This window comes from Hakea prostrata, chromosome 1, assembly GCF_041222555.1.
Source record: "Hakea prostrata isolate BN-2017 chromosome 1, UWA_Hpros_2, whole genome shotgun sequence".
NCBI classification, from domain to species: domain Eukaryota; kingdom Viridiplantae; phylum Streptophyta; class Magnoliopsida; order Proteales; family Proteaceae; genus Hakea; species Hakea prostrata.
The window spans coordinates 47,837,097-47,853,804 of NC_142600.1; the positions used below are offsets into that span (position 1 = coordinate 47,837,097).

The 16,708-nt window shown below is 40.5% G+C and overlaps 1 protein-coding gene across 2 annotated transcripts in view; it reads right to left on the reverse strand.

The window, feature by feature from the left end:
• The window catches only part of LOC149029062 (Cytochrome b561/ferric reductase transmembrane protein family), a 30,938-nt gene extending 30,329 nt beyond the window's left edge, over window positions 1-609 (reverse strand). For both annotated transcript variants that reach the window (XM_089149791.1, XM_089149782.1), the window contains exons 1-2: window positions 341-609; window positions 112-163 (exon numbers count right to left, since the gene is read on the reverse strand). In XM_089149791.1, coding sequence (XP_089005917.1) covers window positions 112-163; window positions 341-490 — 202 coding nt within the window. In that variant the 5' untranslated portion in view covers window positions 491-609. The remainder of the gene's footprint in view (window positions 1-111; window positions 164-340) is intronic.
• Between the last annotated feature and the right edge of the window lie 16,099 nt (window positions 610-16,708).

Consider the following 16,708-nt stretch of genomic DNA (forward strand, 5'->3'; position numbering starts at 1 on the left):
AACAAGCAACAAAAAGAATCAGAATCCATCTCACCCCATGCATTTTGTTTTTCACTTTCCCTTTTCAAAAAACCACTACTGGATCTTGTCACTGGCTTTGATTCACACTACCTTCGCCACTGATTATTATGAAACCTATCACCATTAACAACGGATGCAGGACCTGTACAAAATCGCAAGTAAAATTTCGGAGTAAAAAGAAACCACTAAAAATTGAAAATCAACAGTTCCTTTTGCTTTTTTCCCCTGACCTGGTGGGCTTTGCTTAAATAATTAATCAAAAGAAAATGGTGGATGTTATGGTTGAGGGGAGAGAAATTGGATCTATTAAAATGCTTACAGAGTAAAGGAAATCTTCATGAGAGGAAGAACGAGGAAGGAAGCTCGACTTGAAGACAAGTGCCCAAGTGAGCACCAGACCTGCAACTGCAACACCAGAGATTCTTGCAAGTATCATGAGAGCAAACAGCGACGGCGGCAATGTAGCCATTGCAGTGAGGAGTGAAGTAGGAGAGGAAGAAAGACACAAGAGTGTCGGTGAAGATAAGATCTGAAGCTCCGATTGTAGAAAGAAGACAGGAAAGACAGGAATTCGAGGCGAGCAGCATCTTTTTCCTTTTTTGGGCTAGTTCCGAGACAATTAAATAGCATAGTTTATTAACGAAATTGGTTGGGTGCTGTCCATTAAACACACTTTGCTGCGTATACTGTCTTGCATACGTTCGCGATCTTGGCCGTTCGTTTCTATCCAACCATATACAACAGTAACACAATTTTGCTTCAGTGCTAAATGTGTAGCACTGAGCCAATGGTGGGTTAGTTGAGTGGTTAAAAGCTCAGATTTCCATGGAGAGGTCTTGGAATCTAGATCATCTCCCCATCGAGGGTGCTCCCCCATGGCTTCCTGACCACAAAAACCAGTGGGTCCCACTGGTGATTTTTTTTCTTTTTCCAAAAAGTGTTTTTCACCGTGGGCCCCATTGATCTTTGTGGTCAGGAAGCGTCTGAGAGCACACCTATCGGGGTCGCTGATCCGTACTCGAGGTCTTGGGTTCGCACCTATCCGACGGCATTTCATTTCCAAAATTAAAAAAAGGGTAATTTTCATCTAGACCCTGAGGTTTGGTCTAGGTCACTTTTAGTCCAAAAAAAATTTCTCTTTGCATATGGCTCCCCTGAGGTTTTTAAAAATGACTATTTAAGGACAAATCATAATTTGATGACCAAAATACCCTTATGGTGCAATGGTCAAGATTGTACCATTTATGTCATTCTGATCTAACGGTTTATATTAAAAAGACAAATTTTAATATTTTTATTTTATATTGAAGGGTCTTAAGAATTCAAATTTACAAACTTATACCCATTGATTAAAACTCAATGCAATCCCATTCCCATTACAAAATAAAAAGAAACCATTAATTAAAGGGTAAAAGAGAATCGATTTCTAATGGCTTTATCGATGGCGAAGATAAGAAAGATGAAGAAGAGAGACGAAAATACTTGCATCAACGTAGATCTCCTGTGTCTCCATGAGAACAGAAAATTCTTCTTCAACAGAGCATTGTATTTGTTGAATAAGCAGAGGAAATCCCTTCTGAAATCCACCATTTTCCCTTTCTTACTCTTCTTTCACCCTATCTCTCTTGTTCCTTTTGAGATTCTTATACTCTTCTTTCACCTTTTAAGGAAAAAGATGCAACCCTAAACGGAAATTGCAGAACGGTATCCAAAGTAAAAGTTCTTCTTCCAAACTAGCGGCAAAATCGAGCTCTTACGATGTATTGATTACGGTTTCTATTCAAACGCTCAAACGGCTTCAGTTGATTCAGGATAGAGAATGGAAATGGAAAACCTCAACTTCTGGATTTGGTTTGACTCGTAATGGAGGTGAGATAGATCCCATGAGTTCATCGAAATCTTTGAAGATGAGTCGTAGTTCAGAAGCTTCGGGATCCGGGAACCAGGATATTGTTGAAAAATTTGGTTTTGAGAAAGTAGAAATGGTTTTAACTTGAAACGAATTGTAAGATTGGAGAAGGAAAAAGGTTGTTTATTTAAGTTCAGAAAATGAGGGTTTCTGAGAGAAAAGACGGATAACGAGGATACCTTTCAAGCCGAACTCCTTTTGATCAGAAGCGAAAAGCAATAATGAGGAGATCACACATGCTAGCAAAGCAGGTATTCTGTTCGCCTTCTGTGAGTTCCTGTCCTTCGCCTTTTTATTTTCTATTCCTGATAAAGAGTAATCACATGCCATCTGTGTATATTGATGTCGTAAATGGCTTCTTCCACCGTTTGAGTTTTAATAAAGGGTATAAGTTTGTGAATTTGAATTCTTAAGACCCTTCAATATAAAATAAAAAGGTTAAAATTCAATTATAATTTGTCTTTTTAATATAAACCGTTAGATTGGAATGACATAAATGGTACAATCTTGACCATTGCACCATAAAGGGTATTTTGGTAATCAAATTATGATTTGTCCTTAAATAGTCAATTTTAAAAACCTCAGGGGAGCCATATGCAAAGATAAAAATTTTTTTTTGGACTAAAAGTGACCTGGACCAAACCTCGGGGGTCCAAGATGAAAATTACCCTTAAAAAAAAAGCACTAGACAAAAAATAAATAAATAAATAAATGCGTAGCACTGAGCTATAAACGGTTGCTATGAAGTCACTGTCGTTCAAAAGAATAGTGACCATTGATTAAACCCTTGTGGTAGTTGTTCAATTTAAGTGAACAAACTGATAGACCATTCTGGCTCAACGAAGTAAAAACCAAACCGATTTGCTGGACCATCAAAATGCCAAATCGATGGAAAAACATGGCTCTTTCGTTCTTCTTCAGTCCAGCTGAACTGCCGAGAGAGAGACCGTGTGACATATTCCTTCGGCACCACCATTGATGGAGTTCAGGGATATTTCTTCATCTCCTTCCTGCAACCTCAACCTGCTCTTAGGGGTGTAAATGGACCAGATTCGGATCGGATAGTGGTAATACCATATCCACATCCTATTATATTCGGACGAATTCGGATAATATCCTATCGGTTTTCAGACTGATTCAGTCTGATTCGGATGATAATCAGATAGTTATTTTCTTAAGTATATTCTTCTAAATGGGTATGAACACAGGTTGAATACAAGTTTTCGACAACCTGTTTACATCTTTACCATTTTATTTGTGAGGGCTAGGTTTAAAATTTAAGAATTTAGAAATTTGGTAGCTATTTTAGTAGAAAATCTAGAAAAATAGTCACATATCATTGGCAAAAAAATCTAAATAAGTAACTTAATCGAATAATTTTATCGGACGGATAATAATCAGTAATAAAGGAGTATACCATATTCGCATCCTATTAGTAATCGGACAAATACCTCTAAACAGATGCGGATGTGAATTCGGAAGCGGATTTCGGTTATCCATTTACACCCCTACCTGCTCTTCCTCTATTTTTTTTTTCTTCTTTTCTCACAATTTCACTTTTGTTCCCATCGCCAAACCACCTCCACCCTATCCCTAAAAATGACTCTCTCTTTTTATGGCTTTGATGCCCCTTTTAGCTCTGGTCATCTTGTAGGTTTAGGGTTTGGTTTGATATTCGAAAATACGAAATCATTGAACTGGTGTTTTCTCGGTTTGAAAAGGAAATCTAGATGCCAATGGAGTTGTAATCGACATTATTTTCAATAGGTTGAAAGAGAAAAGGGGAGGTGGGATGGTAGGACTACCTGTCCAGAATCAAAATGGACAAATTTTGATAGAACATGGGAGCTAGTGGAATTTACAAAGATCAAGCTGTGAAACCCAGCCCTAACCTTGACCCGGAAACTTTGTTATTTGTAGGTCCAGTGACCCGAAGTAAAGCAAGAAGTCAGCTTTGGGCCATCCCAGTGGAGGACTTGGTGTCTGGCTTTGAATCCATGAGTGTTGATGATGAGGTTCTATTTATGGAAATTGAATCTTGATGAAGATCGGATTAGTTGATGGACTTGGAGTGCTCTCTATCATGGTTTGAAGGCATTTCTACCTATTAGGTAAGTCACTTGGTATGTGTGCAAAACCCCTTTAGGGTTGGATTTGATCTGGGCCTTCAATTCCCTGTTTAGAAGTTGCTGAACTGATTGGTCGACTCATTGGTCGACTGGACCAGTCGACCAATCCAATCGACCAATGGGTTCTGTCTTTGGTAATTAGGTCTTGCTTGCTCTATTTAAGTCCAATCTCGAGTCTACTTCGTATTTTCTGCCTCCAAACTCTTTGGAACGAACCAAAGACCTCTGCAAGTCATCTCCCTTGCGTCCTTGGTGTTTATCTTGACGGATCTTCGTCAAAACTCGTGTTCTTACACAAAAAGGTATGTTTACACTCTCTTCTTCTTCATCATCCTTGTTTTCTTTCCTTTTTGAGTTGAGTAGAGGAGATGCTGCATTCTCTGTTGCAAACATCTCTGAACTTATCTCTCATGATCTTCCTAAGGATTAATGGCTAATGCGATGATCTTAACCATGATCATTGCAAGCTTTTGAAGGAATCATGATCAAATCATGATCTTGTCTTTGTTCATCTTTTGATTTAAATTCTGATCTTCTTAGATCTATTATATTGATCATATTAGTAGTCAATCGCTGTGTTTTCTTTACATAATCCATGATCTATAAATCTCTAGTTGTTTCTCTTCTACCATACCATGCTTTCTTCAAGAATCATGACTGATACATCTATGGTAGGTTTTGTTTCCTTATTTAGATTTATGTTCTTAGATCTATTTTCTTGAAGATCTAAGTATGCCTTCCATGATATCTTTATCAAAATCAATGATTCATTCTCCTATTGTTCTTGTCTATGATTTGTATCTTGAATTCTTCAAGAACCATGATTGATCTAATTATGGTAACTTTTTGTTTCCTAATTTGTAACTTGAAAACTTGATTCGATTAGTGTTTTGAGGTCCTCTATATGTTAGAATACTACCAATGTAGTTTACCCCTTGTTTAGTGTAAAACCCAGCCCTAACCTTGACCCGGAAACCTTGTTATTTGTAGGTCCAGTGACCCGAAGTAAAGTAAGAAGTCAGCTTTGGGCCATCCCAGTGGAGGACTTGGTGTCTGGCTTTGAATCCATGAGAGTTGATGATGAAGTTCTATTTATGGAAACTGAATCTTGATGAAGATCGGATTAGTTGATGGACTTGGAGTGCTCTCTATCTTGGTTTGAAGGCATTGCTACCTATTAGGTAAGTCACTTGATATGTGTGCAAAACCCCTTTAGGATTGGACTTGATCTGGGCCTTCAATTCCCTGTTTTGGAATTGCTGTCTGCATTGGTCGACTAGACCAGTCGACCACTCCACTCGACCAATGGGTGCTGTCTTTGGCAATTAGGTCTTGCTTGCTCTATTTAAGTCCAATCTCGAGTCTACTTCGTATTTGCTGCCTCCAAACTCTTTGGAACGAACCAAAGACCTCTGCAAGTCATCTCCCTTGCATCCTTGGTGATTTTCTTGACGGATCTTCGTCAAAACTCTTCCTTTTGCATCAAAGGTATGTCTACACTCTCTTCTTCTCCTCCATCTCTGTTTTTCTTTCCTTTTTGAGTTGAGACTGTAAAACCCAGCCCTAACCTTGACCCGGAAACCTTGTTATTTGTAGGTCCAATGACCCGAAGTAAAGTAAGAAGTCAGCTTTGGGCCATCCTAGTGGAGGACTTGGTGTCTGGCTTTGAATCCATGAGAGTTGATGATTAAGTTCTATTTATGGAAACTGAATCTTGATGAAGATCGGATTAGTTGATGGACTTGGAGTGCTCTCTATCATGGTTTGAAGGCATTTCTACCTATTAGGTAAGTCACTTGGTATGTGTGCAAAACCCCTTTAGGGTTGGATTTGATCTGGGCCTTCAATTCCCTGTTTAGAAGTTGCTGAACTGATTGGTCGACTCATTGGTCGACTGGACCAGTCGACCAATCCACTCGACCAATGAGTGTTGTCTTTGGCAATTAGGTCTTGCTTGCTCTATTTAAGTCCAATCTCGAGTCTACTTCGTATTTGCTGCCTCCAAACTCTTTGGAACGAACCAAAGACCTCTGCAAGTCATCTCCCTTGCATCCTTGGTGATTTTCTTGACGGATCTTCGTCGAAACTCTTCCTTTTGCATCAAAGGTATGTCTACACTCTCTTCTTCTCCTCCATCTCTGTTGTTCTTTCCTTTTTGAGTTGAGACAGTAGAGGAGATGTTGCATTCTCTGTTGCAAACATCTCTGGACTTGTCTCTCATGATCATCCTAAGGATTAATGGCTAGAACAATGATCTTAACCATGATCATTGCAAGCTTTTGAAGGAATCATGATCAAACCATGATCTAGTCTTTGTTTAACTTCTGATCTGAATTCTGATCTCCTTAGATCTTCTATATTGATCATGTTAGTAGCCAATTGCTGTGTTTTCTTTTCATGATCCATGATCTATCAATCTCTAGTTGTTTCTCTTCTACCATACCATGTTTTCTTCATGAATCATGATAGTTACATATATGGTAGGTTTTGTTTCCTTATTTAGATTTATGCTTTTAAGCCTATTTCCTTGAAGATCTAAGTATGCTTTTCATGATACCTTTACCTGAAGCAATGATCCATTTTTCTATTGTTCTTGTCTTTGATTTCTATCTTGAATTCTTCAAGATCCATGGTTGATCTAATTATGGTAACTTTTTGTTTCCTAATTTGGATCTTGATGGCTTGATTGGATTGGTGTTTTGAGGTCCCCTTTATGTTAGGATACTACTGATGTAGTTTACCCCTTGATTAGTACCCTTTTGAACCACCAAATTCGGATTTTATATCTTAAAACTCTGTTTTTTTAAGGCTACTGTCTGCATTGGTCGACTGGACCAGTCGACCAATCCACTCGACCAATGAGTACAGCAACTCCAGAATTGGTCTGTGTTGGATGTTTTGGTATCTTTTTTGTTAGGGATCTTTCCCAATATGTTGTATACACTTGTTTAAGACCTTCTTCTCAAGTTTGCCAAGATCTTACTTGATTTCTTAGGATTCCTTTGCGAGTTATAAAAGGTAAGGATGGTTACTTCTTTAACAACATAGATAGCTTGAATCTAGTTTCTATATTTGAATATCATTGATTTGTTTCCTTAATTAGATTCTTACAATGATACTACTGTTGCATAACTTTGATTACAGTAGAATTACTTATTTATATTGAATTGACTCATGTATGATTTACTTACCAATTATATACAAAGTGATTGCAGTTATTGATTTCTTTCCATATATGAAGTTACCATATATGTGATGATATGAATTGATGCATGTGTATGCTTAAGTATGGTTTGGAAAGGAGAGGTGTCCTTTTGACACTTCTATCCTTGGACTACTACGGGAATATTATGGGATGTTTCCGGAGATGCCCTATGGACACCTTCCTAAACTGTTGGATGACATATCTAGGATTGTCTAGTAGTGTTTGGCTAGGATGTCCTGTTATGTCAGACCCTAATCGGACGGGTATTGAGACCGAACGACCCGTGGTAGCAATGGGGATTCATGGGCGCTCAAGACCGGTAACCAACCCGTGAGAGGACAGTAATCACATTGTGGGGGCCATTTATTGGTAGGGTTGCATATGGTTAGACTTGGGCTCACGGGCGCTCAAGACCGGTAACCAACCCGTGAGAGGACGTGAGAGCTTCCCGTTTACCATATGTGGATGATCAATAGGGTTGATGAGTCCGTAGTCAGGGACTATGAGGACTATAGTGTGAAGGATACCGGAAAGGATCGTCAGGGACGAGGAATGGACGTATCTGGATCTGACTTGATGTAACTAAGTAGAAGACTTGCATTTGGCTAGGCTTTACCCTGACATGCGCCGGTACTTAGACCAATGGTGATGTGAGAGAGTGGTGACTTAACCCCCAGCCATGGAATGTCCCGAGGGATGCCGGACCCATTACCAACTGATGATGAGTGATTGAGACCTTCCTAAAGAAGTACGATGCTATGACTTAAAGTATGTCTGCCAATAGAGACCAGCATACATAGAGTTAGATTCATTCATTCATTGCTTGTCTCATACCATATTGCATTTATGTTTGTTCTGAAATCCTGCCATTTATGTTATTATGGATTTAACTGCCTTACTGAGTTTCTTTGAAACTCATTCCTTTATTGTACAATGTTTGTTAGACTATTCTGTCAGTATCGAATATTATGACGGTCCCTATGAAGAAGCGCAAGGCGAAGAGGCATATCTCCGAGAAGGTGATTGCGGTTACAACAATTACATCGAAGATCCCGCGAGTGGTTATGCTCCGTACGATGCTTAGTCCGACCATTGAGTGGAAGCGCCCTTGTGCCGTTTATGAGATTTATACTTATAGGGATGTTGTCTATAAAGTGGAGAACAATTTAGTTACCCATTGTACTTGCTACTGGGATTAGATTTTGTCTAGCTTATTCTCTTTTAGAACTACTTTTCCGCTGGTTGTAGAGTGGGATTTTGCCTCACTTTACTTATCTGTTTTGACACTCTGATTATATCTAGTATTCTGATTTATATATGATTCATTCTTTCCTTATTTGGATCTATGGTTTATCTCCCGCACTTTTATTAGTATTGTTCATGATTATGTTATTGTTTATGTGTGAGGTTGATTACTCGATACCTGATCTTCGGGCTGTGGATCACACTCTCGGGTATGCCAGATAGGGTACCGGCTGGGAGGATGTGACAGATTGGTATCAGAGCCCAAGGTTCGAGGAAATCCTAACCACAAAAGACAATAACTGAACATTCCTGAGTCATTGATCTGAAATGACTCTTCTACTCTTAGAAGTGAATAATAGAACACTTGGACTAGAAACTTAACCTTTGATGCATAACAGAACATTTCCGAATAACATACCATAATTATACTTAAACAAATGTCACTAATGCAAAGAAAAGAAAGGTGCATAATATACAATAATTAAGTGAAACAAAATGAACTTCATTAATTTCAAAAGTTTTTACAACGATTACATCTGAAATGTATAAATGGAAATCCTAGGGTACAGTCTATCTAGGTGATCTTCTCCGATCTCTCGTATGCTCGAACTCCTCCGCTAGCCGAGTCACCCGATGCTCTATCCTATCCCGTCGTGACTCCATCCTCTCATACATCTGCTCTGTCGACCTCCATCCTCTCTAGCATGGAAGTCATCGATCTCATCTCGTGCCCCAAGATCCGAAGTCTCCGGAACTGCATGTGAAGGGCCACCCGCCTCGAAGTGTGATGAAGGAAACTCGTGATGCACCGGCTCAGCCTCGTACATATCTCGCATCATCTCCGGCCTGATCATCACTATCGGGACCGATATCCTCTCCTCCATCCTCCGACTCCCGATCCTCATCCCTCGATTCCTCATCATCCTCACCCTCCGGACCAGAGATCTCTCAAACTGCTGCAGTCTCATCCGACGAATGGTCCGAGTCCCGATTGAGTATCCCCGTGGAACCGGTGTCCACTGGTGTATCCTCGAAACTCACCCCGAAATGCCCGAAGATCAAGGTCGGTAGCCTCCCATAGCAAAGGTTCCGCATGCTAGGCCGCAGAACTAAGTCCAGCATGACCTGCTGAATGATGTAGGAGAGATCGATCTCGAAGCCCATGTAGATGCGGTAGATGACTAAGGCCTCCATCACTATGACCCGATGGTGATGTCCGGCCTTCGGCATAATGTTTCGGCCGACTATGCGACCGATAATCCGTGCAGAATCCGTCATCCGTCCGCTGGTCCAAGGAGTGAAGCATCGACGACTATCCCATAGCGTAGAGCATATCTCGCGAAGCTCGTACGGCATCAGATGGCTGTCCAGATCTGCTCCTACAGATATCCACACACACTACTGTGGATAGTAAGGAACCTGCAAGATCTCAGCCAGTGCTCGGGTGGAGAAGCGAATCTGAGTCCGGAAGACCCTGCTCCTTAGGACAAGTCTAAGTGGATGTCCTTGGCCTCGAGCCTCCTTTGTGTAGGTAAGGTTGCTGAAGAACAACCTCACTAGCTCCGGGTATACCTGCAGATCCTCGGTGAAGAGATGAGTCCACTGCAATGTGTCGAATCTCTGCCGAATCCTAAAGACTCTGAGCTGGCGTAAGTGAAGTAGACGTCCCATCTCGATATTGCAGTAACTAAAGTAGGCCTCGTACAGGAACACGGCCTGAGGTGTGTCGAACATGTCTGGTCTCCTAACCTCCTGTCTAGGCTCTGAAGGAACCTGACCCCTGCCCCTAAGTGCCCCTACAATGCGACCACGACCTCTACCTCGTCCTCGCCCTCCCCTCTGCATAGTGTATCTGTGAAAGAGACAAGAGACATTTCCAGTTAGTGCTACTTTAAGATTTGAGCCAAAAGGGTATTTCCGTAATTTTTTGGAAAATTTCAAATTTGGGGGAAATTTGATTTGAACATACTAGCATGTGCGCAATACTTGGAATTTCATGTTTATGAAGTTTGTTTGAAGAAAATCGATCGAAAACTTGGATTAAAGCGAAAAATTCAGCAAGAAGGAAATTTGGGGATTTTGCAATTTAGGTCAAAATGGGATTTTTGAAAAGTGGAAATTGGTTTAATCAAATTGTATGGACCTATCTACAATATCATCTTGAGCATGTAGCATTTGATCTCGTGCGAAAATTTCAAGCGGTTTGAGAGAAAACAAATTTTTTCTAAAGATAACGATTTCGGTATGAAAATGTTGCGAGATGAACACCAATATGTTAGAACTTGTTGTCTATGCACGGCATTGTGTTTAAAACCTAGGGAATATGTTTCTAAGCATTCCTAAGCATGATTTCTAGCATTGGATACAAGCAAAGCATGGTTTTGATTGAAATGCAAGCATGAGAAGATGAAAATGGAAGAAAGAATGAGAGATTTACCTTGTTTGTGATGATTGTGTGTTGTTGTTGAAGCGCCAAAACACCTCAAGAACACTTGTGAGAACCTTTGGAGACTTTCCCTAGAGCTCTCTCACCTTTGGAAGAAGATAGAATGAAGTTGGAATGTGGAAATGAGGCTTATAATGCGAATTTTCGCATTCCGTCTGCATTGGTCGACTCATTGATCGATTGGGTCAGTCGACCAATCACTCGACCAATGGTCACAGAGACCTCTTTTGCTATTGAATTTTTGGAAAATGTGATTTTTGCCTTATGGATTATTGTTTGATGACTATATGGATATATTTGAGCATGATTTAAGTTTTCAAATCATTTGGTCAAGTGGATTTTTGATGATTTTAAGTAAAGAGTGGAAGCAAGTTGTTGATGATGTTCTTGGATATCTTGCTTCTGATTTGGAAACCAAGGTGATACACTAGGTGGGAAAAGTTAAAGAAGAGAAGGGAGTTTCACCTTGGGGAGCTCCGGTCTTGTTTGTCAAGAAGAAAGACGGTAGTATGCGCTTGTGCATCGACTACCGTGAGTTGAATAAGCTGACTATCAAGAATAGATACCCGCTGCCCAGAATTGATGATCTCTTTGATCAGTTGAAGGGTGCAGTTGTGTTCTCAAAGATTGACTTAAGGTCCGGATATCACCAATTGAAAGTGAAGTCTAGTGATATCTTCAAGACAGCTTTCCGAACGTGGTATGGTCACTACGAGTTTAGAGTCATGCCCTTCGGATTGACCAATGCTCCTGCGGTGTTCATGGACCTCATGAACCGAGTATTTCACGATGTGCTTGATAAGTTTGTGATTGTTTTCATTGATGACATCTTGATCTATTCGAAGAGCGAAGAAGAGCATGCGAGTCATCTAAGTTTCACTTTGCAAAGGTTGCAAGAAAAGAAGTTGTTCGCTAAGTTTAGCAAGTGTGATTTCTGGCTTAAGAGAGTAGTATTCCTTAGTCATGTGGTTTCAGCCGAAGGTATTCGTGTCGATCCTGAAAAGGTTCAAGCTGTGGCTGATTGGGAAAGACCGAAGTCGGTAACGGAAATAAGAAGTTTTCTTGGATTGGCGGGTTACTACAGAAGGTTTATTGAGAATTTTTCTCGGTTGGCTGCTCCTATTACTAAGTTGACCAAGAAAGAGGAGAAATTTGTTTGGCCTGACGCCTGTGAGAAGAATTTCCAAGAGTTGAAAGATAGATTGACAAGTGCCCCGGTTTTGACTATACCTGATAGTTCAGGCGGTATGACAGTTTATACCGATGCGTCAAAGATTGGATTGGGTTGTGTACTGATGCAACATGGCAAGGTCGTAGCCTATGCTTCTCGGCAATTGAAAGATTATGAGCGGAATTACCCCACTCACGATCTAGAACTTGCCGCTGTTGTCTTTGCTTTGAAGATTTGGAGACATTATCTCTACGGTGAGAAGATTGCCATTTTCACGGATCATAAGAGTTTGAAATACTTCTTCACCCAAAAGGAGTTGAACATGAGACAAAGGAGATGGTTCGAACTAGTCTCTGATTATGATTGTGATATTCAGTATCACCCTGGGAAAGCAAACGTTGTTGCTTGATGCTCTTAGTAGGAAGAACCAGAAGAAGACTTTGGATTTGAATGCTTTGAGTTTACCATTGTGGTCTTCTATTGAGAGTTTTGATTTGGAAATTGTCCCTGAGAATTCTGATTTTATTCTTTCTGCCATGACGGCAAGATCTGGTCTTAGAGATAAGATTGTTGCTCTGCAGAGTTCCGATTAAGAGCTTTTGATCAAAGTTGAGAAGATTTCTTCGAATCTTGAGTCGGACCCCGACTTTGGTATATCCATGGATGGTGCTTTATTGTTTAGAGGAAGACTGTGCGTGCCTGCAAATGAAGAAGTTAAGAAAGAAATATTGAAGGAAGCACACCAGTCAGTCTTTACTATACACCCGGGAAGCACCAAGATGTACAAGGACTTGAAGGAACATTTTTGGTGGATTGGTCTGAAGGCTGATGTTGATGATTTTGTTGCCAAGTGTGAGACTTGCCAACATGTGAAAGCCGTTCGACAACCCCCATCTGGATTACTTCAACCTCTTCCTATTCCTAATTGGAAGTGGGAGGATATCTCTATGGACTTTGTGACTAGCTTGCCTCGGACAAGTAAAGGCAATGACACTGTATGGGTGATTGTTGATAGGTTGACCAAATCAGCCCACTTCATTCCTATGAAGATCACTCATACTTTGGATAAGCTAGCAAGGCTTTACGTGGATAATGTGGTTCGTCTGCATGGTGTGCCATTGAGTATTGTTTCGGATCGTGATCCTAGGTTCACCTCAAGGTTTTGGAATAGTTTGCAGAAGGCCTTGGGAACCCAATTGAACTTGAGTACAGCTCATCATCCACGGTCGATGGACAATCCGAGTGGACAATTCGGACATTGGAAGACATGCTCAGATCTTATGTGGTGGATATGGGTGGTAATTGGGATGAACACCTAGCTTTGGTTGAGTTTGCCTATAACAACAGTTATCAAGCAACAATAGGCATGGCTCCATTCAAGGCTTTGTATGGCAGTACTTGTAGGACACCTTTGTACTGGACTGAGACAGGTGAAAGAAAAGTCTTAGGTCCTGAAATGATTGAAGCTACGAGTGCTATGGTAGATATGATAAGAGAAAGGATTAAGTCCCTTGATCAAGACAGAAATCTTATGCTTGAAAAGAGAAGGACCGATTTGGAATTTCAAGTTGGAGAGAAAGTCTTTCTGAAGGTTTCACCAATGAAGGGTGTGATGAGATTCAATGTTAAGGGAAAGCTTAGCCCTCGTTTCATTGGACCTTTCGAGATTTTGGAAAAGGTTGGACCTGTTGCGTATCGATTAGCATTACCTCCGCCTCTTGCTGGTGTTCACAATGTGTTTCATATTTCGATGCTCCGAAAATACATAGAGAATCCGGAACACATTTTGCAGCAAGCACCTGAAGGACTTAGTGCTGATTTGACCTACGATGAAGAACCGGCCGAAATCTTGGATAGGAAGGACAAGCAGCTGCGGAATCGCACCATCCCTTTGGTGAAGATTCGGTGGAAGAACCATACCCCTAAAGAAGCTTCTTGGGAGAAGGAAGAAGACATGAAGGAGAAGTTTCCTTACCTCTTTTGAAGCACAGGTACGCTTTCAATTTCGAGGACGAAATTTCTTTAAGGGGGGGAGAATGTAAAACCCAGCCCTAACCTTGACCCGGAAACCTTGTTATTTGTAGGTCCAACGACCCGAAGTAAAGTAAGAAGTCAGCTTTGGGCCATCCCAGTGGAGGACTTGGTGTCTGGCTTTGAATCCATGAGAATTGATGATGAAGTTTTATTTATGGAAACTGAATCTTGATGAAGATCGGATTAGTTGATGGACTTGGAGTGCTCTCTATCATGGTTTGAAGGCATTTCTACCTATTAGGTAAGTCATTTGTTATGTGTGCAAAACCCCTTTAGGATTGGATTTGATCTGGGTCTTCAATTCCCTGTTTTGGAATTGCTGTCAGCATTGGTCGACTGATTGGTCGATTGGACCAGTCGACCAATCCACTCGACCAATGAGTGTTGTCTTTGGCAATTAGGTCTTGCTTGCTCTATTTAAGTCCAATCTCGAGTCTACTTCGTATTTGCTGCCTCCAAACTCTTTGGAACGAACCAAAGACCTCTGCAAGTCATCTCCCTTGCATCCTTGGTGATTTTCTTGACGGATCTTCGTCGAAACTCTTCCTTTTGCATCAAAGGTATGTCTACACTCCCTTCTTCTCCTCCATCTCTGTTGTTCTTTCCTTTTTGAGTTGAGACATTAGAGGAGATGCTGCATTCTCTATTGCAAACATCTCTGGACTTGTCTCTCATGATCATCCTAAGGATTAATGGCTAGAACAATGATCTTAACCATGATCATTGCAAGCTTTTGAAGGAATCATGATAACCCATGATCTAGTCTTTGTTTAACTTCTGATCTGAATTCTGATCTCCTTAGATCTTCTATATTGATCATGTTAGTAGCCAATTGCTGTGTTTTCTTTTCATGATCCATGATCTATCAATCTCTAGTTGTTTCTCTTCTACCATACCATGTTTTCTTCATGAATCATGATAGTTACATATATGGTAGGTTTTGTTTCCTTATTTAGATTTATGCTTTTAAGCCTATTTCCTTGAAGATCTAAGTATGCTTTTCATGATACCTTTACCTGAAGCAATGATCCATTTTTCTATTGTTCTTGTCTTTGATTTCTATCTTGAATTCTTCAAGATCCATGGTTGATCTAATTATGGTAACTTTTTGTTTCCTAATTTGGATCTTGATGGCTTGATTGGATTGGTGTTTTGAGGTCCCCTTTATGTTAGGATACTACTGATGTAGTTTACCCCTTGATTAGTACCCTTTTGAACCACCAAATTCGGATTTTATATCTTAAAACTCTGTTTTTTTTAGGCTACTGTCTGCATTGGTCGATTGGACCAGTCGACCAATCCACTCGACCAATGAGTACAGCAACTCCAGAATTGGTATGTGTTGGATGTTTTGGTATCTTTTTTGTTAGGGATCTTTCCCAATATGTTGTATACACTTGTTTAGGACCATCTTCTCAAGTTTGCCAAGATCTTACTTGATTTCTTAGGATTCCTTTGCGAGTTATAAAAGGTAAGGATGGTTACTTCTTTAACAACATAGATAGCATGAATCTAGTTTCTATATTTGAATATCATTGATTTGTTTCCTTAATTAGATTCTTACAATGATATACTACTGTTGCATAACTTTGATTACAGTAGCATTACTTATTTATATTGAATTGACTCATGTATGATTTACTTACCAATTATATACAAAGTGATTGTAATTATTGATTTCTTTCCATATATGAAGTTACCATATATGTGATGATATGAATTGATGCATGTGTATGCTTAAGTATGGTTTGGAAAGGAGAGGTGTCCTTTTGACACTTCTGTCCTTGGACTACTACGGGAATATTATGGGATGTTTCCGGAGATGCCCTATGGACACCATCCTAAACTGTTGGATGACATATCTAGGATTGTCTAGTAGTGTTTGGCTAGGATGTCCTGTTATGTCAGACCCTAATCGGACGGGTATTGAGACCGAACGACCCGTGGTAGCAATGGGGATTCATGGGCACTCAAGACCGGTAACCAACCCGTGAGAGGACAGGAATCACATTGTGGGGGCCATTTATTGGTAGGGTTGCATATGGTTAGACTTGGGCTCACGGGCGCTCAAGACCGGTAACCAACCCGTGGGAGGACGTGAGAGCTTCCCGTTTACCATATGTGGATGATCAATAGGGTTGATGAGTCCGTAGTCAGGGACTATGAGGACTCTAGTGTGAAGGATACCGGAAAGGATTGTCAGGGACGAGGAATGGACGTATCTGAATCTGACTTGATGTAACTAAGTAGAAGACTTGCATTTGGCTAGGCTTTACCCTGACATGCGCCGGTACTTAAACCAATGGTGATGTGAGAGAGTGGTGACTTAACCCCCAGCCATGGAATGTCCCGAGGGATGCCGGACCCATTACCAACTGATGATGAGTGATTGAGACCTTCCTAAAGAAGTACGGTGCTATGACTTAAAACATGTCTGCCAATAGAGACCAGCATACATAGAGTTAGATTCATTCATTCATTGCTTGTCTCATACCATATTGCATTTATGTTTGTTCTGAAATCCTGCCATTTATGTTATTATGGATTT